At 46.7% G+C, this 24467-nt stretch overlaps 1 protein-coding gene and 1 pseudogene across 1 annotated transcript; one reads left to right on the top strand and one right to left on the bottom strand.

Annotated features, from left to right (window-relative positions):
• Positions 1-13039: 13039 nt before the first annotated feature.
• On the bottom strand, positions 13040-18845 carry LOC149345866 (uncharacterized). Its single transcript, XM_089586260.1, has one exon. It carries the CDS (start codon positions 18274-18276, stop codon positions 17077-17079), a length of 1200 nt encoding a protein of 399 aa, XP_089442386.1. The 5' UTR covers positions 18277-18845; the 3' UTR covers positions 13040-17076.
• A 1536-nt stretch (positions 18846-20381) lies between these two features.
• LOC149345865 (uncharacterized) lies at positions 20382-21997 on the top strand (annotated as a pseudogene).
• Positions 21998-24467: the final 2470 nt, after the last annotated feature.

Here is a 24467-nt window from a genome sequence, read left to right as displayed (position 1 = left end):
TGTGCAAGCATAGCGTAATGCACGTTGTCTGGTCCTGGTGCTGTCTTTTTTCCAGAAGATAATACTTTATTTAATTCTTGTAGTGTGAGAGGCTGGTTATAATCCTCCTGTACACCTGCTCCAGATGGAAATTTTTGTTTTTCAGCTATTGATTTGTGTTTCTGAAATGCGTTTGTGTAGTTGGATGAGCTTGAGATCTCAGCAAAATGCTCGCCCAGTATGTTGGCCTGTTCTTCTAAAGATGTTTGTGTCCCGGGTGCCGTCAAGAGAGGAAGTGTGAAAGGGGTATGGTCACCAGTAAATTTACGAACTTTTTCCCACATTTTCTTTGATGTTATTGAACTATTTATTGAGGAGACATATTTCTGCCAAGAGGTTTTCTCTGCATTTCTTCGCACATACCGCGCTCTGGCTTTTGCCTTCTTAAAGGTGAGTAGGTTCTCTGCAGTGGGATATCGACGCAGAGCGCTCCAGGCTTTCTTTTGTTGTTTTTTTGCTAATGTGCATTCTTTTGTCCACCACACTTTGTGTTTCTTTTGTGCAAGTCCTGTTGTTTGTGGTATAGCGAGTGTTGCGGCCGATATTATGCATTCAGTAAACTTCTCATTAATTTCATCTGTGCTAAGGTCGTCACAAAATTCCTTTTCCAGAGTGGCACTTTTTGTAAAAAGTGACCAGTCGGCGAGCTGAATTTTCCAGCGCCGTGGCCTTGTGGGGATGATTGGAGTCGACGATGAGAGCCTGATGATGGTAGGTAAGTGATCGCTGCCCATGGGGTCATTTAAAACATCCCATTTAAAATCGTTAAAAAGTAATGGTGATGCGAAAGCTAAATCGAGAGAGCTCATTTTTGCTGTGCTTGGACAGCAATATGTGGCTTTTCCCGTATTTAAAAGACAGACATTATTCGAAAGTATAAAATCTTCGATTGTTTGGCCTCTAGAGTCACAGCGTTCGCTTCCCCAAAACGGAGAGTGAGCGTTAAAATCGCCAACTACCAGGAATGGCTCCGGCAGTTCTTCGATCAGGCCTTCTAGATCTTGGCATGTTAATGTGATGTGTGGGGGAAGATATACAGAACATATTGTAATGGTTTTGTAGCTGATGACGCTAACCGCAACCGCCTCAAGTTTTGTTTTCAGTTTGATTTCTTGAGCCGGGACGCCGCTTTGGATGATGATTGCGACGCCTCCCGAGAGTCTATTTGCATGTTCGCGATCACGCCTAAAAGTTGTGTAATGTTTTAAGATATTTGAATGTTGTGGACCAAGATTGGTCTCCTGGAGACATAGGGCTAGAGGCATCACTGACCCTAGAATGTGTGTTATATCACTGTAGTTCCTCAACATTCCTCTACAGTTCCATTGTATTATGAAAGCCATCTTAGTTTTGTGTTTGTACTGATTGAAAAAACTACATCAAGTTGTTTATGGCCCCGTGACTCGGGGCCTGTCTCTTTTTGACCGATCCAGGGAGCTCCGCCGACCGTCCGACGTGGACGGCGAGGGGCTGCCCGGGGTCGTGTCCATCGCCTCTGCGGAGGCACTGGACGACCGTGCAGGAGGCACATTGATTTTCGAATTTGACCTCGACCTGTGGGAAGAGGTCTTTGGGCCCGCCGACCCGGGGGTCTGCGTCCCCTCCTTTGAGGTAGGCGGAGTAGCGTGAGCTACTCCACCAGACGGCGCGGATGGCCCCGCCACAGGCTCACTACGTGTGGCCTGGACAGGTGCCGAAGCCTGGTGTGGTGCGCCGCGCCCACGCACCACATCGGCGAAGTTTGTTTTTGCAGTGAAGGTGAATTTGTTTGTTTGAGAGTATTGCCTTCTTGCTTCTTTGAAAGAAATGTTTTGCGTAGTCTTGAGAGTAATGATTTCTTTCTCTTTTTTCCAGGACGGACAAGCCCTGGAGTAGGCAGCATGGTCGCCATCACAGTTTGCACACCGTAGGTTAGCAACACATTCTTCGGATTGGTGGTCCTTCGAAGAGCATTTTGCGCAAGTTTTGCGGCCGCGACAACTCTGGGAGCCGTGGCCAAATCTCTGGCAGTTGAAACATCTGCGTGGGTTGGGAATATACGGTCTTACATTTATTTTCAGGTAGCCTACTTCAATGGATTCGGGTAATGTGCTCATGTTGAATGTCAAGATCAGGTGTTTGGTGTCCACTTCTTTGCCATCCTTCCGGATCTTGATCCGGTGGACATCTATAACTTCTTGGTCAGTAAGTCCTTCGAGCATTTCCTTTTCAGAAAGGTGGACAAAATCTATTTCAGAAATGACGCCTCGTACAGTATTCAGAGACCGATGTGGGGTCACAGAGACAGGGATGTCCCCAATGGATACAATTGTTGCAACTTTTGAGTGTTGTATGCTGTCGCGCAGTTCAAGAAGTAAGTCACCACTGGCCATTTTTGACACCTTGTAGCCAAGGCCTAAGGCATCCGTCAAGCGTTTTGAGACTTGGAATGGGGATATTATCCTTGCTTGTGTTTCTTCTGCTTTACTGTGAATGACATGAAATTTTGGAAAGGATACTTTTCTTTTCTGGAAAAAGTCATCTGCTTCGGTCCGCCCTCTCTTGAGAGAGCGATCAAGTTTTGAAAGGGGGGGAGCCATAAAAAAATGTAGTTTTTCGGTCATGGTGCCAGCCACCCACCATGGAGTCCAACAAGGGGACGCGACAGGTACTTGAAAGAAAGTCCTGCCCACGCCAGCTGTACACCTTAACTATAACCTAATATGACTCAACTCAGGGTAGTTGGTCACACACGGTTAACCCTCGCCGCCAGGAAAAAGGAAAAAACAAAGAAGAGAGGAGGATACAGGAAAGTTGTAAGAAAGGAAATAGGAAAGTGAAAGGTAGAGGGGAGGACAGGAAAAGGCGACTGCCGATTTCCCCCGGTCGGGTCAGGCCGGAGGTGCCGTCTACAGGAAGCTGGGGCCAAAGTGGTGTGTTGCCTCCGCCGAGGGGCCTTAAGGGTCCAAACGCTCGGCATCGGCTCAACCACCAGGATCCCCTTTTCCCCGGACACGGCGATGCCACGCACAGCTAAGCGCGGATGCTCGGGTCCGTGGTGACGCATTGTTCACCATCATCCCCCTGCGGGGATGTCCCTGCGGATGCTCAGGTTAACCCCGTGGTGTCGCCACTCACCAACGTCTGCATGCTGCAGACGCCTCCCTGCGGGGAACCAGAGGGGGTCTTACCCACCCTAACGTCAACATATTTGACCTTCTAAAGCATACGGAGCGGTTTTTTTGTTGACTATGCAGACTGCCACACGGTGTACTGGGACACCATAGACGCAGTGATAGATACATACACGATGACATTCCCATGTGCTGATCACAAGGAAGAAGTACTCGCACAGCTCCTCCACTATTACGTCAGCATGCGTATGAGGCAGCATTGTAAGCACACCAATGCAGTCATGACAAAGCAGTGTCAAGAAAAAAAGAAACAGGCCAAGCTGTGCTCATCCTAGATGATAGAGGATGATTCGCTCAGTGTATCGTCCAAATAAACGAATGCAGTGATCATCACAATTGCAGTCACGGTCTTGGCTCTTGATTACACGAAAGTAGCCCAGTAGGTTGTGATTCACTGTGTTTTGTGCGTAACCTAGTGACTACAGGAAATCACATCTCTCAGAGAGGCTACTTGTAGTAATAAATTTGTTTGTTCAACAGAATGGCTATTCAGGCCGCATTTGAGCAAAAAAAAAAGCAAATTGTGCTGTTAATGTCCCGAAGGGGCATATCGGCATTAATAGATGCCGCAATGGAGGGCTCCAAACTTAGACCACATGGGATTCTTCACATCACACAGCACACGGGCACCTTTTGCGTTGTTTCGCGGCCACCGCAGCCGGCATTACACCTACGTTCTCGGGCCTAGTGCTAGAGACAACCACTCAGCATCGTCGGTGCCGACCTGAGGGATAAGATTGGCAGAAACAATGCCAGTGGCATTTCCAGTAACTATTTGCGTTTCGCGTACCTAATTGTGGACTGCACTTGCTATTAAAAAGCCGCAAATGCACACTTGGATTTTTGTTTTGGTCCCGGCATTCGCGTGTATAGCGGCAGTGGCGTTCTGCAATACAGCACAAGAGTGCGGGTTCTATTCGTGGCTGCGGAGTAAGTATTTCTGATGCAGGCGAAATGCGGAAACGTCCTTGAGGTTTCTGTGCAAATTAAAGAACTCCAGGTGGCCGAAGTTAACCATGTTCTCAACACGGCGGTCATCTCGCAGCATTGGCGCAATACACTGCTCAAGCAATGTTTGAATGTATGCGTAGGCTCTTCAGGCCAAATGTGGGCGCGTTGAGTCCGACCTTTTATATTTAAGAGGCAGTGTAGTTAACTATGCTCACAGCAGTCGTGCGGATGAACGAAAAAAAAATTTGCTATGAACGCATTTCGATAACGAGCTCGGAAGCAGCACAGGGCTGCGTCCTCGCTGCTGTTCCGCCCATTCATGCAGTCTCAGCAAGAAAAACACGAAGTAGCCCAAAATTATTTGGTGTCGACAGCAGTTTCAATCCTTCGTTGTCTTGCCGCACTTCACAAAGCACGCGTACACGCAGCGGCACCGAAAGATCCCGTGGCATCTGCATTACGGCTGCCGAAGCTCGGCGACTAGGGGCCCCGGGTGCGTAGCGCCATCTGTCAGCGTTCGAGAGAAGCGCAGGGAGCGGCGAACAAGTCCTGGTCGCGCCGCCGAGCGCAGTGTCAACACCTTAATGTATTCTTACGCCGTGGACTCAACTCAGGGTAGTTGGTCACACACAGTTAACCCTCGCCGCCAGGAAAAAGAGGAAAAAACGAAGAAGAGAGGAGGAGATAGGAGAGTTGTAAGAAAGAAGTAGGAAAGTGAAAGATAGAAGGGAGGACAGGAAAAGGCGACTGCCGATTTCCCCCGGTCGGGTCAGGCCGGAGGTGCCGTCTACAGGAAGCTGGGGCCAAAGTGGTGTGTTGCCTCCGCCGAGGGGCCTTAAGGGTCCAAACGCTCGGCATCGGCTCAACCACCAGGATCCCCTTTTCCCCGGACACGGCGATGCCACGCACAGCTAAGCGCGGATGCTCGGGTCCGTGGTGACGCATTGTTCACCATCATCCCCCTGCGGGGATGTCCCTGCGGATGCTCGGGTTAACCCCGTGGTGTCGCCACTCACCAACGTCTGCATGCTGCAGACGCCTCCCTGCGGGGAGTGCGAAGAAATGCTGAGAAAACCTCTTGGCAGAAATATGTCTCCTCAATAAACAGCTCTACAACATCAAAGAAAATGTGGGAAAAAGTTCGTAAATTTACTGGTGACCATACCCCTTTCACACTTCCTCTCTTGACAGCACCCGGGACACAAACATCTTTAGAAGAACAGGCCAACATACTGGGCGAGCATTTTGCTGAGATCTCAAGCTCATCCAACTACACAAACACATTTCAGAAACACAAAGCAATAGCTGAAAAACAAAAAAATTCCATCTGGAGCAGGTATACATGAGGATTATAACCAGCCTCTCACACTACAAGAATTAAATAAGGTATTATCTTCTGGAAAAAAAGATAGCACCAGGACCAGACAACGTGCATTACGCTATGCTTGCACATCTCTCCGAGGCTGCTGTAGAGGCACTGTTAAAATTCTTTAATAAAATCTGGATAACTGGAAATATAACTGACGAGTGGAAAAAAGCAGTCATAATACCTTTTCTCAAACCCGGAAATCCACCAACAAATCCTAGCAGTTACAGACCAATAGCCCTCACCAGCTGCATTGCTAAATCTTTCGAAAGTGCAATAAACATTAGACTAACCTTCGTACTTGAATCTCGGCAACTATTAGATACACACCAATGTGGGTTTAAAAAAGCATGCTCGACCACAGATCACCTTGTCCATCTAGAAAACACCATCCGGGAGGCGTTCTTCCACAAGCAGCACTGTATTGGGGTCTTCTTCGACTTGGAGAAGGCCTACGATACTACGTGGAAGTTCGGCATCCTCCGTGACCTAGCAGAGCTAGGTATCCGCGGCAGGATGTTGAACTGCTTGAATGACTTCCTGGCTAACAGCACATTCCGAGTCCGCCTAGGAGCAACTCTCTCCATGACTTTCACCCAGGAGAACAAGAGAACGGCGTACCCCAGGGGTGCATTCTAAGCATGACACTCTTCATAGTAAAAATGAACTCTTTAGCTAAAGTAATACCCAAGTCCATAATGTATTCAGTTTATGTAGATGACCGACAGAAATGGATTTAAATTTTCTCCTCAAAAAAGAGTAGCTGTTCTTTTTTCATTTTTATTTTACAACATTTTACAGGCAAAGCATCCCATTACACCCCATGTTACTTTTAGGTGATCGAGCACTGGTTGACATCTCATGTATTTTTAGGTTTCTCAAGGAAGCCAGCATTTTAAACAAACTCTAAGCATAGAAAGCTTCACCTTTAACAAAAACTCTAACCTTGTGTTTGGCGCATCATAGCCTCAGTTGCTTTTGCACCATTAAAATCAATATAACTAACAAACTAACTAGGTCTGGGATTTGATGAGGGAGAGGTTAAAAAAAAAGGGGGACAGGACAGATCCCTGTGGTGTTCCTTTACTTCCTTGTGTGATTGGGACAGACTCTTTTGTTCCGACCGTTATCACTGCTGTTTTGCTAGTGAGGAAGGATCGCATGTAGTATCCTTTCTCTGGGGTTGATTTCCGACAAGTTTGCCAAAATGGCTTTGTGGGTAACATTGTCGAAAGCTTTAATAAGGTGTAAATTCAATATTGCTTTCGTTCCTGTTCCCTCGTCAGCTTCAATTATGTCCTTGTTAAGCTGCCAGAGTATGTCCTGGGATGCTTTACCACAAGACCACCTCTTCCGGGGAAATCTTGTACCCCAGCACCTCCCGAATGCGAGGCGGTGGCCGTGTCTTGCATTCGGGAGAAGCTGGGTTCGATCCACAGTGTCACCGGGTGCCCACTGGTTTCTTCAATGGGTACAAGATTTCCCTGGCCTGGTGCTCGGCTCTTTAGGGGTGAGATACTTGGAAAACGGGTCTTAGACCACAGTTGCCTTGACGGATCAGGGATAAGTTTCGCCGTCAAGCAACCCTAAATCCGCCTCGTGTGGTGAAGCCCAATTTGTGGCATTTTTTTTCTTGCCCACATTCGACGGGAATTTCGAGACGCAGGCTGTCCATCCCATGCAGTGTACCCCCTGGACAGCCGAGTACTAGGCCGAGGGACCGCCTCTTCCCATTGGATTGACCTGCTCGGTAGATTGGGGGCCGCGGCGGGGACAAAGCAGCCCTAAAAACTCCTTCAGTGTCTACACACTGTCACCTGCAGTTCTCACCTCAGAACGCAGAACTCTCACACTTGGCACACAGCAAGATCAGCAGCAGTCAGCGCCTCCCGCAGCGCCCGTCTCGGCTGCAGGATGTGGTTGGTTCAACCCCCGGACATCCAAAGGTAAAAATGGGTACAAGTGTCCCCAGCCTGGTGCTCGGCTTTCTGTAGCCCGTAAACCCCGCTGCGCTCCTTGCGGGGCAAGCCCAGTTTCGAACGACCTCGCAGACTGATGAGGTGGTACCCTTCGGCCAACGTGGTTAGAACACGAGCAAAGCCCCAATGCTGGCACTGGGTGAGCGCACGCCCTATCACTTGCTTTCAGGAGAAAGGAAGTCCTTCCGCAGGAAAAACTCCCTCAGCACCACGGTTTATATACACCATCACCTGCAGTTCTAACCATAGAACGCATACACACTGTCCCCGTTGGCTCACGACAGCAGCATCAGGCACCCGCCGGCCGGGTACCCACCGGTTTTCTCAAAACGGGTTAAAACTATGCCCCGGCCTGGTGCTCAGCTTCCTAGGGTTCCATTGCTTGGGAAAGGAGCCTACGCCTTCAAATCCCGTCACTGTGGGCTTGAGACAGGGGGAAAGTGAAAGACATGCAGAGAACTTCTTCACATTTGTTCACCGCCGCGGTGGCTCAGTGGTTATGGTGCTCGGCTGCTGACCCAAAAGACGCAGGTTCGATCCCGGCCGCGGCGGCTGGAATTTCTTTGGAGGAGAAATTCTAGAGGCCCGTGTACTGTGCGGTGTCAGTGCACGTTAAAGAACCCCAGGTGGTCGAAATTTCCGGTGCCCCTCACTACGGCGTCTCTCATAGCCTTAGTCGCTTTGGGACGTTGAACCCCATAAACCAACCAACCAAGTTATAGAACTGTCAAAAAAAAGCTCCCTGAAAGGCCTGTGGCGAGGCTACAGTGAAACCTGATAGCTTTTGCTGTAGCTACAGAGTGCCTCCTTCAAAAGAAATGAGGTTCCTGGTGCAGCAAAAGCTGAGGGTACCTAGCGGCACTGTGGATCGAACCCAGCACCTCCCGAATGCGAGGCTGTGGCCTTGTTGTAAAGCATCCGCCTCGCATTCGGGAGGTGCTGGGCTTAATCCGCAGTGCTGCCGGGTACCCACTGGTTTCTTTATGGGTACAAGATTTCCCCTGAAACGGTGGCCTTTTGGTAGAGCGTCAGCCTCGCATTCAAGAGGTCCTGGGTTCGATCCCTAGTGCCGCCGGGTACCCACTGGTTTGCTTAATGGGTACAGGATTTCCCCTGGCCTGGTGCTCGGCTCTTTAAGGGTGATGCTTGGGAATAGGGTCCTAGACTATAGTTGCCTTGATGGATCAGACGTTCTGCCGTCAAGCAACCCAAAACCCGCATCGTGTAGTAGAAGCCCAACTTGTGGCCTTTTTTTGTATCCCACATTCGGTGGGAATTTCAAGGCGCAGGCTGTCCTTCCTATGCAGTGCACCCATGGAGAGCCGAGCACTAGGCCGAAGGACTGCCTGTTCTTATTGGATTGACCGGCAGGGTAGACCGGCGTCCGCGGGAATCGAACCCATCGCGTCAAAACCGTGGCGGGGACAAAGCAGCCCTAAAAACTCCCTCAGTGCCTACACACTATCACCTGCAGTTCTGACCACAGAACGCAGAGCTCTCACACTTGGCACATAGCAGGATCAGCAGCAGTCAGTACCTCTCGCAGCGCCCGTCTCAGCCGCGGGAGGTGGTTGGTTCGAAACCCATCGCCGGACACCCACCGGTAAAAATGGGTACAAGCATTCCCTGCCTGGCGCTCGGCTTTCTTTAGAAGTGTACATTTGGGAGCAGGTCCATAAACACCGCTCTGCCCCTTGCCGGCCAAGCCCAGTTGCGAATGACCTCGCAGCCTGATAAAAGGTGTACCCTTTGGCCAACGTGGATCGAATGCGAGCAAAGCCCCTAACGCTGGCAGTGGCTGTGCACACGCCCTAGCGCAACGGCCTTTCACTCGTACATAAGAAAGCAAGCCCTTCTGCAGGGAAAACTCTCTCAGCGCCATGGTGTATATAAACCGTCATCTGCAGTTCTTGCCACAGAACGCTTAACTCGCACTGATTCGTTGGCTCATGGCAACAGCAGCAGTCAGCATCAGTTACCCGCCAGCCGGGTACCCACCGGCTTTCTCAAAATGGGTACAAGCTATGCCCCGGCCTGGTGCTCGGCTTCCTAGGGTTGCATTGCTTGGGAAAGGAGCCTGTGCCTTCAAATCCCGTCACTGTGGGCTTGACACAGGGGGCGAAGCGAAAGACATGCAGAGAACTTCTTCACATTTGTTCACCTTGGAGGAAGTTATAGAGCCGTCAAAAGCTCCCTGAAACACCTGTGGCGAGGCTACAGCAAAAGCTCATAACTTCTGCAGTAGCTGAAGTGGAGTGCCTCCTGGCCTTTGAGCACTGATTTGCACATTAGCCCCGAGAACGAACACTGGCGCCGCTGCGATCGCCATAGTGTGACGTCATGGCAAGGACTCCATCAGCCTGGCTGCCGGCATGCTGACTGTTTTCGTTCGTTTTCACGCGCTAATTCGTAGTCATGGTGACTTACTGCTCGGAGTGCTGCAGTGCAAAACACATAAAGAAGCTGGTGTTAGCTTCCACTTCTACCCGAAATCGTCAAAAATGAAGGAGGCTTGGATGTGTGTGTGTTGTGTTTATTGGCGCATAAGCAGCTAAGGCTATCATGCGCCAAGAACAAGGTATGGAAAAAATATGCTTGAGCAGAGTTTGAAAACAAAGTGGATAAAAACGGTGGTGTAAAGGGCCTAAAACTTATTTTTACTAACTAGCTGAAGAAAGACAAGAATTTTAAAAAATGTCTGATAGCAGAAACTTTTGAAGGTTGGGTTACCTCCGCAGACATCCTTGGCTCGGCAAGGATTTCGAGGCTCCCAACAACTCAGATAAAGACCTCAGCCTCCTTCTCGTGATTGAGAAAGTGGCTGAGGTGTATAATTGTATGTAGCGAAGCACAGGGTGAGTAGATTAGAGTTGATGAAGAATACTGGCTTCCCTTAAAAAGCTAAAAACACGGTATACTGACAAGTGCATCTTTGCCTAATATCAATGCTGGATGAAAAGGAATGTGTTCTTTGTAAAAGGTAGTAAAATGTATTTTTCTTAGTGATTCGAGTTCTGTACATGAGAATAATATGTGGTTTATTGTTAGATCATCTCCGCACTTTTCACAAACTGGTTTGTCTTCTTTTGTAAGTAGGAAGTTGTGTGTGAGATGTGTGTGTCCAATACGGAGGCGGCATAAAATAACTTCGATGAAACGTTTTTGGTGGGAGCATGACTTCCATTCTTCTATAAATGGTTTTACTAAGTGGAGCTTATTATTTCGTTCAATATTCCATTGCGACTGCCATTTATTTCTTAGCTTGCACTGTACCAACTTCATACAGTCATTGTAGGGGATGTTCACTTTCTTTATTTCTTTGTTGCGAGCTTTCGCAGCACATTCATCCGCCTTCTCATTGCCAGTGATTCCAATGTGGCTGGGAACCCAGCAAAATTTTATGTCTTGTCCCTGTATTGTGGCGCTCGTTATGTTGTGTATGATATTACCAATTAGTGGTGTCACTGCATTTCTATGGTGAAGTGAGGTTAGTATGCTCAGAGAATCAGTGTAAATGATACTGTTCTGAATGTTCTCATTTATAATTTTTTCTACAGCGACCAAGACTGCGTAACCCTCAGCGGTGAAAATGGATGTACACTCAGGTAGCCGTACTATTTTTTCCCAATTATTCTGAACTACAGCACTTCCCACGTAGTGCGCCGATTTTGATCCATCGGTATAAAATGCTTCATATTCTCTGTATTTTTCCTTGAGTGCTAAATATTCTTGTAATATCTGTTCATGTGGTGTATGTTTTTTCCGAAATTGCGTTAATGTGAAGTCGCACACAGACGGTAGGCAGTACCAAGGCGGGAGTGGATCAGGTTTGCGGGCAATATTAGGTAATATGTTCATTATGTCTAGTTCTTGGCATTTCTCTTCAAAGCGGAGAAGAAGTGGTCTGATTGCTAGAGGTTTCTTGGTAAATAGTGTTCGAGATGGACACTTTGTAACGAGTGGGTAACAGATGTGTTTAGGCTGGGAACGGATCTTTAAGATGTATGAGCATGTGAGCATTGTTCGTCTGTCTGCAAGTGGTGGTTCATTGGTTTCTACGTAAAGGCTTTTTATGGGTGATGTCCTGTAAGCACCAGTTGAAAGACGCAAACCCATATTGTGCACAGGGTCCAGTCGCTTCAAGTACGACGGCCTTGCTGATCCATACACTATGCAGCCATAATCTAAAACGGAACGTACTACAGAGCGATAAATCTGTAGAAGGCATACCCGATCAGAACCCCAGTGTTTGCGTGAAAGGACTTTAAGTATGTTCAGTGATAGCGACGCCTTCTTCTTTAGTGCGTTTATGTGAGGCAGGAAATTAAGCTTTTTATCGAAGGTGATGCCTAGAAATTTGTGTTCTTTTTTTAAAGGCAGTTTGGTTTGGTTTAGGTGTAATGTGGGATCTGTGTGCAAGCCTCGTTTGAGTGAAAAAAGTAATGCTACTGTTTTCTGTGGTGAGAACTGGAAACCATTCTTGTCTGCCCATGTTGCCAGTTTGTTGATTGTAAGTTGTACTTGTCTTTCACATGTAGATATATTGGAAGATGTGCACGCTATCTGAAGATCGTCGACATAGACTGAATATGTTATGGACCTTGGTATAATTTTGTTAAGAGAATTCATTTTTACAATAAAAAGAGTTGTGCTTAAAATACACCCTTGAGGCACTCCATTTTCCTGAATAAAATCCCTCGAAAGGGTTGAGCCTAGACGGACCTTAAATGAACGGTTAGATAAAAAGTCTTTAATGGAGTTCAGTATTCTGCCACGGATGCCAAGCTCAGCTAAGTCCTGGAGGATTCCGAACCTCCAGGTAGTATCATATGCTTTTTCTAAATCAAAAAAGACGCTAAGACAGTGTTGCTTGTGTATAAAAGCTTCTCTGACAGTATTTTCAAGGCGGACTAGGTGGTCTGTAGTGCAGCATCCCTTTTTAAATCCACACTGATGGATATCAAGAAGTTCACCAGATTGAAGAACAAAGGTTAGTCTTATATTTAGGACACTTTCGAAGGATTTGGCAAGGCAACTAGTCAGGGCTATGGGTCTATAACTGCTAGGAGAAGTTGGGGGTTTACTAGGCTTAAGAAGCGGTATAATAATAGCTTTCTTCCAGGCTTCCGGTATTTTCCCAGACATGAATATTGTGTTAAAGAATCTTAAAAGTGCGTCTACGGCTGGCTCGGAAAGATGCGCAAGCATTTCATAGTGTATTTCGTCGGGTCCTGGAGCAGTTTTTTTGCCGGCAGATAGTACTTTATTGATTTCTTGGAGGGTAATTAGACAATTGTATTTTTCATTTGTGCCTCCACTTGTTGGGAGCCTCTGTTTTTCAGCTGTGTATTTGTATTTTAAAAAAGACTGTGTATAGTGAGATGAACTTGAAACTGCAGCAAAATGTTTGTGTGTGTTTTGTTTTGTTTTATGGCGCATAAGCGACTAAGGCTATCATGCGCCAAGCTCAGGGTATAAAATTGTTTTATATAGGATGTTGTACAAAAGTCTAAATGAACGGTGGTGTAAAGGGCCTAAAAAGTTAATTCCTGCAACCTAGTAAAAATATGAGAAAATTGTAGAAGTGACTGATGGTAAAAGCTTTAAATAGGGTCGGTAACCTCAGCAGCCATCCTTGGCTGGACAAGGATCTCGAGGTTCCCACCCAATGGAATAGGGACCTCAGCCATCTTCTCAGGAATGAGACAGTGGCTGAGGTGTTTCAAAAACAAGTAAGGCAAGATGAGGTATGTCAATAAATTGTAAAGCACGGGGTTAAATGCATGTTTCTAGAATTTATGTGTTAGAGTTGTTGTAACCTATAGTTTGTTTAGAATATTTGCTTCTTGTAAAAAGTTAAATGTGCAAGACAAGTCGACAAGTGCATTCTCTCCCAAAACCAGTGATGGATGAAAAGGGATTTGTTCATTGTAAAACCGTGTGAAATGTTTCTTCCTCAGTGTTTCGAGCTTTCGACATGAGTATAGCAAATGGTTCACGGTGAGGTCGTCTCCGCATGCATCACATATAGGTTTGTCTTGTTTTGCTAGTATGAAGTTGTGTGTGAGGTGTGTGTGTCCTATGCGAAGACGGCATAAAATGACTTCCTTAATGCGTTCCTGGTGAGTACATGTTTTCCATTCGCCCAACACAGGCTTAACCAAGTGGAGTTTATTATTTATTGTATTATTCCATGTTGCCTGCCATTTATCCCTTAGTTTAAAATGTACTAATTTCATGTAATCCTTAAACGGTAAATCTACTTTCTCGATTTGTTTGTTCCGGGCTTGAGCTGCGCATACGTCTGCTCTTTCATTTCCTTTTATACCGACGTGGCTAGGGACCCAACAGAATTTGACGTTTAGTCCGTGGGCAGTGGCTGTTATTATGTTACATATGATGTCGCCGAGTAGTGGCGTGACTGCATTTCTGATGTGAAGCGCTGTGAGTACACTGAGCGAATCTGTGAAAATAACGCTGTTGCTTATGTTCTCATTTACTATTTTCTCTACCGCAACCCAGATGGCATAACATTCAGCAGTGAAGATGGATGCATACTGCGGAAGTCTTATTATTTTTTCCCATCTTCCTTGTACTACGGCACTTCCAACACAATCGGCTGTTTTTGAACCGTCAGTATAAAAAGTTTCAAAGCCACTGTACCTTTCCTGGAGTGCGAGGAATTCTTGGATGATGTGTTGTGAGGGAGTTTGTGTTTTTCGGAACTGTGTAAGCGTGAGATCGCAGTCGGTGTGAAAATTATTCCATGGGGCAAGTGGGTCCCGTCTTTGAGCCATGTTAGGTAATGTGTCAGCTATGCCAAGATTCTGGCATATCTCTTCGAACCTTAAAATCAGAGGCCTGGTAGCTTGTGGTTTGTTCCTGAATATTACTCTAGAAGGGCACTTTGTTACGATGGAATAACAGATGTGTTTTGGCAAGGATCTCACTTTGAAAACATATGTACATGTAAGGGCGTTTCTTCTGACTTCTAGTGGGGGTTCATTTGTCTCGACGTAGAGACTGGTTATGGGCGATGTTCTGTAAGCGCCGCATGAAAGGCGAAGGCCTGAGTTATGCGTAGGGTCTAGTTTCTTCAGATAAGATGGCCGTGCTGATCCGTACACTACGCATCCGTAGTCTAAGATGGAACGTGTCAAGGAGCGATAGATGTGTAGGAGGCATGCTCTATCAGACCCCCAGTGTTTTCGAGACAGTACTTTCATTATGTTAAGTGATTTAGTGGCTTTCTTTTTTAGGTTATTTATGTGGGGTAGGAATGTAAGTTTTCTGTCAAATGTTACGCCCAAAAATTTATGCTCCTTTTTAATAGGCAGCACTGTTTCATTTAAGTGGAGTGTGGGGTCGGTCTGTAAGCCTCTCTTCAGTGAAAAAAGAACGGCGACTGTTTTTTGAGGGGAAAACTTGAAACCATTTTTTTCAGCCCAAATTGCCAGTTTGTTTAACGTCAGCTGTATTTGTCGTTCACATGTTGAGAGGTTCGTGGAGGTGTACGCTATTTGGAGATCATCAACGTATGTAGAATACATAATAGACTTTGGCATTATTTTCGCAAGAGAATTCATTTTCACAATAAAGAGAGTTGTACTCAGAATACACCCCTGGGGCACTCCATTTTCTTGACTAAAATTTTTCGAGAGTGTTGAGCCAAGGCGGACTTGGAATGAACGGTCAGAGAGGAAATCCTTTATGCAGTTTAGCATCCTGCCGCAGATGCCTAGATCTGCAAGGTCACGAAGAATACCGAACCTCCATGTGGTGTCGTAAGCTTTTTCCATGTCGAAAAAAACTGCCAGGCAGTGTTGTCCGTGAATAAACGCCTCTCGTACTGTATTTTCAAGGCGGACTAGATGATCGGCCGTTGAGCACGCTTTCCTAAAACCGCATTGATGTATATCAAGCAGTGTACGGGATTCAAGGACGAACATTAACCGGATATTAAGAACACTTTCAAAAGTTTTGGCAAGACAACTTGTGAGCGCTATGGGTCTATAACTACCGGGGGAACTTGGTGGCTTTCCGGGTTTAAGGAAAGGTACAATTACTGCTTTCTTCCATTCCTCAGGTAGCTTCCCGGAGACCCATATTTTATTAAAAAACTTTAAAAGTGCTTCTACGGCAGGTTCTGAAAGATGGGCTAACATCTCATAATGGACTTTATCAGGCCCGGGTGCTGTTTGCTTTCCGGTGCAGAGTACTCTATTGATTTCTTCAAACGTTATTAAACTGTTGTATGTCTCATTCAACCTGCTATTCGTGGGAAGTCTTTGTTTTTCAGCAGTGTTTTTGTATTTTAGAAATGAGTCGGTATAGTGGAGGGAACTAGAAACTTGAGAGAAGTGCTCTCCCAAAATGTCTGCCTGTTCTTTGATGTTTGTTTGTCTGTCGGGGTCTGTCAGAAAAGGGATTGTGAAAGCGGAGAAGCACCCATTTAATCTACGCACTTGTTCCCACATTTTTTTCGACGTAATTGAGCTCTTTATTGATGACACAAACTTTTGCCATGATTCTTTTTCAGCTATGCGGCGTATATACCGGGCATTAGCTTTCGCTTTTTTAAAATTTATAAAGTTTTCCTGCGTTGGGTATCGTCGGAAAATCCCCCAGGCTTTATTTTGTTTCTTTTTTGCTTCTCTACATGTTTGTGTGTACCAGGGTTTATGGCCTGGTCGTACCGTTCCCGAAGTCTGAGGAATGGCTAACTGTGCTGCAGCAATAATACATGAGGTAAATATTTCGTTGAGTTCATCTATACTAGAATACTCTGTGGATATTTTATCGAGGCTGGCCTCAGCTCGGAAAAGTTCCCAGTCGGCTAAATGAAGCTTCCAGCGGCGTGGTTTTGTCAGGGTTACTGATGGTGGTGATGACATGTTAATGATAACTGGTAGGTGGTCGCTTCCATACGGATTGTCTAAAACATCCCAGTTAAAATCATTAAAAATAGAAGGCGAACTAAAAGACAGGTCTAAACAGCTCATTTTTCTAGTGCTGGGACTGCAATACGTTTGTTTCCCTGTATTTAGTAAGCAGACATTGTTGCATAGAATAAAATCTTCTAAAATACGGCCTCTAGTATCTGTTTGTTCGCTGCCCCAATAAGAGGAATGCGCATTAAAATCACCGACTACCAGATACGGCTCTGGTAGCTGTTGTAAAAGTGTTTCTAAGTCATGCAGTGTTACTGATAGATGCGGCTGTAGATATACCGAGCATATGGTGATGGTTTTAAAATGGAGGACGGTGACTGCAACAGCTTCATACTTGGTTTTTATCTTGATTTCACGGGTTGCAACTCCACTCTGCACAATAATAGCAACACCTCCTGAGAGCCTATCAGCTTGCTCTCGGTCGCACCGAAAGACTTGATACTTCTTTAGGATATTCTGGTGTTTGGGACCTAAGTTTGTCTCCTGTAGGCATAAAGCCATAGGGGAAAATGTGTTTAGAAGTTCTTTTATATCAGAATAGTTATTTAATGCTCCACGACAGTTCCAATGTATAAGGAACGCCATGTTGGATGATTTTTGGGAGTGTCGTAAGGAAGTTACAGTAGAGGATTTGGGGGTGCCATTACTGGGCTCTTGTCTTTTCTTTTTCGCTCAAGCGAGCTGCGCCGCCGCTGAAGCGGGGGCGAGTTTGGCGTTGTGTCCATCGCCTCGCTAGAGGCTCTGGAGGTCCGCGGAGAACCCACGGGTGTGCGGTTTGTAGGCCTCTCCCGACTGGGGGAAGCCTTGCGGGCTGCCAACCCGGAGGCCGGCGGGCCCTTCTTCGAAAGTGGCAGAGCAGCTTTCACTGCATCTGCCCGGGGCGCGGATGGCCCTGCCCCAGGCTCACTGCGTGTGGCCTGGACAGGTGCCGAAGCCTGGTGTGATGCCCCGCCCCGTCGCACCACATCGGCGAAATTTGTTCTTGCTGTGAAGAGGAATGTGCCTTGTGTTTGACTGAATCGTTGACGTGCTTCTTTGAAAGTTATGTTTTCTTTTGTTTTGATGGTTATTATTTCCTTTTCTTTTTTCCAGGTCGGACACGACCTCGAGTACGCGGGGTGATCCCCTTCACAGTTAGGGCACTGCGGTGCTGCATTGCAATTTTCAGACTCATGATCGTGTGATGAACATTTAGCACAAGTTTGGCGGCCACGACAACTCTGGGATCCATGGCCAAATCTCTGGCACTTGAAACACCGGCGAGGATTTGGGATGTATGGTCTGACTGCTATTTTCATATAACCTACCTCTATGGTTTCGGGGAGTTGGCTGGACGCAAAAGAGAGAACTAAGTGCTTTGTTGGAATTTCTTTGTCATCTTTTCGGATTTTTATGCGCTGGACATTTGTGACATTCTGGTCTTTGAGACCTTCCAGCATTTCTTCTTCAGTCAGGGTGAGAAAGTCTTGTTCTGAGATGACACCTTTGACAGTGTTGAGGGATCTGTGGGCACTGACGGAAACAGGTATTTCTCCAAAGGTTGCTATGTTTGAGAGCTTGGAAAACTGTGTTTTGTCTTTGATTTGCAGTAGTAGGTCCCCACTGGCTAGCTTCGACACCTTGTAGCCAAGGCCCAGTGATTCTGTCAGAGACTTGGAAACTATGAAAGGAGAGATGATTCTTGCTTGCTTTTCTGTTACCTCACTATGTACAACATGGTATCTGGGGAAGACTTCTTTTTTTTGCAGGAACTGCGCAGTGACATCGGTCCGCCCTCGTTTCTGAGGGCGATCATTTGTTTGAGGAAAGGAATCCATAAAAGAAAATTGTTATTCAGCTGTGGTGGCAGCCACCCACCATCGAGCCCAACACGGGGACGGGACAGGAACTTGCACGCAAGTCCTGCCCACGCCAGCTGTACACCTCAACTATAACCTAATATGACTCAACTCAGGGTAGTTGGTCACACACGGTTAACCCTCGCCGCCAGGAAAAAGAGGAAAAAACGAAGAAAACAGGAGGAGACAGGAGAGTTGTAAGAAAGAGATAGGAAAGTGAAAGATAGAGGGGAGGAAAGGAAAAGGCGACTGCCGATTTCCCCCGGTCGGGTCAGGCCGGAGGTGCCGTCTACAGGAAGCTGGGGCCAAAGTGGTGTGTTGCCTCCGCCGAGGGGCCTTAAAGGTCCAAACGCTCGGCATCGGCTCAACCACCAGGATCCCCTTTTCCCCGGACACGGCGATGCCACGCACGGCTAAGCGCGGATGCTCGGGTCCGTGGTGACACATGCTCACCATCATCCCCCTGCGGGGATGTCCCTGCGGATGCTCGGGTTAACCCCGTGGTGTCGCCACTCACCAACGTCTGCATGCTGCAGACGCCTCCCTGCGGGGACACTGCCAATTGGCTTAGTTCCAAAATTTCAATTGCACTACATGCATTTGGTTTATATTGAAGTGACAAAAAAGCTAATATTGCTTTGGATGAGGTTCATTGGCACATTGTTTATCTTTTTCAGTCGAAAAAATCTCAGAACAGCTGTTGTTGCTGGCAGACACCCAGTGCGAAGAGTTTGCTCACAAGGCACGGTCCTTCAGACATTGGCAGATGGGAGGCAAGTACTCCGAGGCATGTTGTTTATAAAAATTTACAGTCATTTCCTTATTTTTCACGTTGAAATAACAATTCTTTCAAGTGTAGACACGTCACCAGTACTGTGACTACATAAAAGACTTTCTAATTTGCTATCAACATTCAAGCCACTTTATGGAATGCAGAAAGTTTGATACAATATCCATTCATTGGTCCATTTAAGTGATGATGTAATCAGCTATGGTCCACTTGATAACTTTAGTGCATTTCCTGCCAAGAATTACGTGCGCCACCGAAAGAAGTTAAGCACTCTAAGAGGCCATTAGAACAGCTGGTTAATCGCATCGCTGCACGCATGTCTACTGTAACCTTCTTTAGTGTAAGAGAGCAGTCACAACAAGAAGTAAAATACTCGCAGACGCACAGCAGTGGTGATTGATAGAACGGTGCTGTGGCCACAATTTAATTTTACAAGTCTTCCCCTGGTCACTTTGAGGATGTTACTGGGCAACAACATTTGCACCATGGCAGATTCAACTATGGTCATGGTCATTAACTTTGCTGGTATCATGATGATCATGGACACAAAGTGGTAATTGGCAAGAAGCTTGAAGTCATTAGTGATCTGTACACGACTCCCTGTGCATTCTCCGAAATGGGAATTTTCATTGTGAGGGAACCTGATCCACCTCTTTAGTCATGGAAGGTTACCGACACCAAAACGAAGTGTCTTAGTGCCTTTTTGAAACTCAGTCTACGTATGCAATTTTCCGACTAATTCATTCAATCAGCACTTGTATACTTACACTGAACCTGCAGTTGTCTGCTCTGAGCGAAATCATGCATTAAACATTGTGCTCTGTCTTAGCTGTTAAATGCTGACCTTCACTTCAGGTCGCCTGTGAAGTAGACATATTTAATTTGATACGGACCCAGTGTGTGTGGCGGATTGTACACCTATTTCATTGAAAACCCCTCTTATGAATTCCCCGCAGGGAGGCGTCTGCAGCATGCAGACGTTGGTGAGTGGCGACACCACGGGGTTAACCCGAGCATCCGCAGGGACATCCCCGCAGGGGGATGATGGTGAACAATGCGTCACCACGGACCCGAGCATCCGCGCTTAGCCGTGCGTGGCATTGCCGTGTCCGGGGAAAAGGGGATCCTGGTGGTTGAGCCGATGCCGAGCGTTTGGACCCTTAAGGCCCCTCGGCGGAGGCAACACACCACTTTGGCCCCAGCTTCCTGTAGACGGCACCTCCGGCCTGACCCAACCGGGGGAAATCGGCAGTCGCCTTTTCCTGTCCTCCCCTCTATCTTTGACTTCCCTATTTCCTTCCTTACAACTTTCCTGTATCCTCCTCTCTTCTTAGTTTTTTCCCTTTTTTCCTGGCGGCGAGGGTTAACCTTGTGTGGCCAACTAACCTGAGTTGCGTCATATTGGGTTATAGTTGAGGTGTACAGCTGGCGTGGGCAGGACTTGCTCGCAAGTTCCTGTCCCGTCCCCTCGTTGGGCTCCATGGTGGGTGGCTGGCACCACGGCCGAACAACACATATTTTTCATGGCTCCCCCCTTTTCCAAACCAGATCGCCCTCATAAAAGAGGGCGGAACGAGGCAACTGCAGAGTTTTTCGAAAAACCGAAACCATTTCCAAAATTTCACGTTCTTCATAGCGAAGAAACTGAAAAAACCGCAAGAACCATGTCCCCATTCTTAGTTGCAAAAAGTCTAACTGAGGCCTTGGGTCCCGGGTACAAACTGTCTAAAATGCCAAGTGGTGACCTGCTCCTTGAACTCAGAGACACTGCCCAATACTCAAAACTTTCCAGCCTAGTGTCCATCGGGGAAATCCCTGTATCAGTTACAGCACACCGATCTCTGAACACCGTCCGTGGTGTGATATCCGAAGCAGATTTCATTCACCTCACCGAGGAAGAGATGCTTGAAGGCCTCAAAGAACAGAATGTCATAAGTGTGTATCGTATCAAAATAAGAAAAGACAACAAAGAGATACCTACAAAGCACCTAGTACTGACTTTCAACTCAAGCACACTCCCCGAATCCATAGAAGCTGGCTACCTCAAAATAAATGTCAGACATTACATCCCAAACCCACGCAGGTGCTTCAAATGTCAACGGTACGGTCATGGGTCTCAAAGCTGCCGTGGCCGCGAAACTTGCGCTAAATGTGCATCAAAAGAACACGCTTCCGACAACTGTGAAGGAGCAGCACCTCGCTGCGCAAACTGTGAAGGCGATCATCCCGCCTATTCGAGGTCATGTCCATCGTGGAAAAATGAAAAAGAAATTGTTACAATCAAAACAAAACAGAATATCACATTTAAGGAAGCGCGACGACTGTTTTACGCAAAGAACAGCTTCAACTTTTCCACAAAAACAAACTTTGCTGATGTGGTGCGCAGGGGCGGCGCACCACACAGCACTCCGGCATCTGCCCAGGCCACCTTCACGGAGCCTGTGGCAGTGCCATCAACGCCCCAGGCAGAGACAGTGAACGCTGCTCTGCCATCCCCAAAGCAGGGAGCGCCGGCTCACGGGTCGGCACCCAGCAGGACTTCCCCCCGTCGGGGGAGGCCTGCCACTAACACATCCGCGGCTTCCCCGCGGTCCACCAGCACCTCTAGTGAGGTGATGGAGGTAACTCCCGATCCGCCCGCTTTGCAGCGGCGGAACCGCTCTCTTGAGCGAAGAATAGACAGGACCCCAATAACGGGCCCAGAAAACAAGTAAATCCCTTCAATCCTCACTCAAAAATATAAACATGACTTTCCTACTTCAATGGAACTGTAGAGGATTGCTCAGGAATTACAATGATATCACACATTTTCTTGGCTCAATGTTTCCTGTAGCTTTATGTCTTCAGGAAACCAACCTCGGTCCACAACATACGAATATCCTGAGACATTATCAAACATTCCGACGTGATCGCGAGCATACTAACAGACTCTCAGGAGGCGTCGCAATCGTCACTCAGAGCGGCGTCCCTGCTAAAAAAATCAATCTTAACACAAAACTGGAAGCGGTTGCGGTTAGCGTCGTGAGCTACAAAACCATAACTATATGTTCTCTATATCTTCCCCCGCACATGACATTAACAATACAAGATTTAGAAGGCTTGATAAATGAACTACCGGAGCCATTCCTGGTAGTTGGCGATTTTAATGCTCACTCTCCGTTTTGGGGAAGCGAACGCTGTGACTCTAGAGGCCAAACAATCGAAGATTTTATACTTTCGAATAATGTCTGTCTTTTAAATACGGGAAAAGCCACATATTGCTGTCCAAGCACAGCAAAAATGAGCTCTCTCGATTTAGCTTTCGCATCACCATTACTTTTTAACGATTTTAAATGGGATGTTTTAAATGACCCCATGGGCAGCGATCACTTACCTACCATCATCAGGCTCTCATCGTCGACTCCAATCATCCCCACAAGGCCACGGCGCTGGAAAATTCAGCTCGCCGACTGGTCACTTTTTACAAAAAGTGCCACTCTGGAAAAGGAATTTTGTGACGACCTTAGCACAGATGAAATTAATGAGAAGTTTACTGAATGCATAATATCGGCCGCAACACTCGCTATACCACAAACAACAGGACTTGCACAAAAGAAACACAAAGTGTGGTGGACAAAAGAATGCACATTAGCAAAAAAACAACAAAAGAAAGCCTGGAGCGCTCTGCGTCGATATCCCACTGCAGAGAACCTACTCACCTTTAAGAAGGCAAAAGCCAGAGCGCGGTATGTGCGAAGAAATGCAGAGAAAACCTCTTGGCAGAAATATGTCTCCTCAATAAATAGTTCAATAACATCAAAGAAAATGTGGGAAAAAGTTCGTAAATTTACTGGTGACCATACCCCTTTCACACTTCCTCTCTTGACAGCACCCGGGACACAAACATCTTTAGAAGAACAGGCCAACATACTGGGCGAGCATTTTGCTGAGATCTCAAGCTCATCCAACTACACAAACACATTTCAGAAACACAAATCAATAGCTGAAAAACAAAAATTTCCATCTGGAGCAGGTGTACATGAGGATTATAACCAGCCTCTCACACTACAAGAATTAAATAAAGTATTATGTTCTGGAAAAAAGACAGCACCAGGACCAGACAACGTGCATTACGCTATGCTTGCACATCTCTCCGAGGCTGCTGTAGAGGCACTGTTAAAATTCTTTAATAAAATCTGGATAACTGGAAATATACCTAACGAGTGGAAAAAAGCAGTCATAATACCTTTTCTCAAACCCGGAAAACCACCAACAAGTCCTAGCAGTTACAGACCAATAGCCCTCACCAGCTGCATTGCTAAATCTTTCGAAAGTGTAATAAACATTAGACTAACCTTCGTACTTGAATCTCGGCAACTACTAGATAAACACCAATGTGCGTTTAAGAAAACATGCTCCACCACAGATCATCTTGTCCGCCTAGAAAACACCATCCGGGAGGCGTTCATCCACAAGCAGCACTGTATTGGGGTCTTCTTCGACTTGGAGAAGGCCTACGATACTACGTGGAAGTTCGGCATCCTCCGTGACCTAGCAGAGCTAGGTATCCGCGGCAGGATGTTGAACTGCTTGAACGACTTCCTGACTAACCGCACATTCCGAGTCCGCCTAGGAGCAACTCTCTCCATGACTTTCACCCAAGAGAACGGCGTACCCCAGGGGTGCATTCTAAGCACGACACTCTTCATAGTAAAAATGAATTCTTTAGCTAAAGTAATACCCAAGTCCATAATGTATTCAGTTTATGTAGATGACCTACAAATAGCATGCACGTCCTCCAGTATATCAACCTGTGAGAGACAAATACAAATCACACTAAATAAACTAGGTTCTTGGGCAGACAGAAATGGATTTAAATTTTCTCCTCAAAAAACAGTAGCTGTTCTTTTCTCATTGCGACGAGGCCTACAGGTCGATCCCAGTCTATACCTTAATCACACTGCGCTACCAATTAAACAAGAACACAAATTTTTAGGCCTAACTTTCGACAAGAAACTCACATTTCTACCACACATTAATAACCTTAAAAAGAAAGCTTCTCAAGTCCTCAATATCTTAAAAGTGCTCTCACGGAAGCGGTGGGGGTCCGATAGAGCAAGCCTTTTACAAATATATCGCTCTCTGGTGCGCTCCAAGCTGGACTACGGGTGCATAGTATATGGTTCAGCAAGAGCATCCTACTTGAAAAGATTAGACCCCATTCATAATCTTGGTTTGCGCCTATCATCTGGAGCGTACAGAACATCACCAGTAGCCAGCCTATACGTTGAAACTAATGAGCCCGCTCTTGAGGACCGAAGAATCGCACTAACATGCACATACGTCTTAAAAATCCGTTCTCTTCCGAAACATCTCTGTCATCCAGTTGTCACCAAGTGCC

The sequence above is a fragment of the Amblyomma mixtum genome, chromosome 4 (genome assembly GCF_055824585.1).
Source record: "Amblyomma mixtum isolate Tamu chromosome 4, ASM5582458v1, whole genome shotgun sequence".
In the NCBI taxonomy this organism is placed as follows: Eukaryota; Metazoa; Arthropoda; class Arachnida; order Ixodida; family Ixodidae; genus Amblyomma; species Amblyomma mixtum.
The sequence above is the reverse complement of the archived record's forward strand: the minus strand, read 5'-3'. Positions and strand labels throughout refer to the sequence as shown.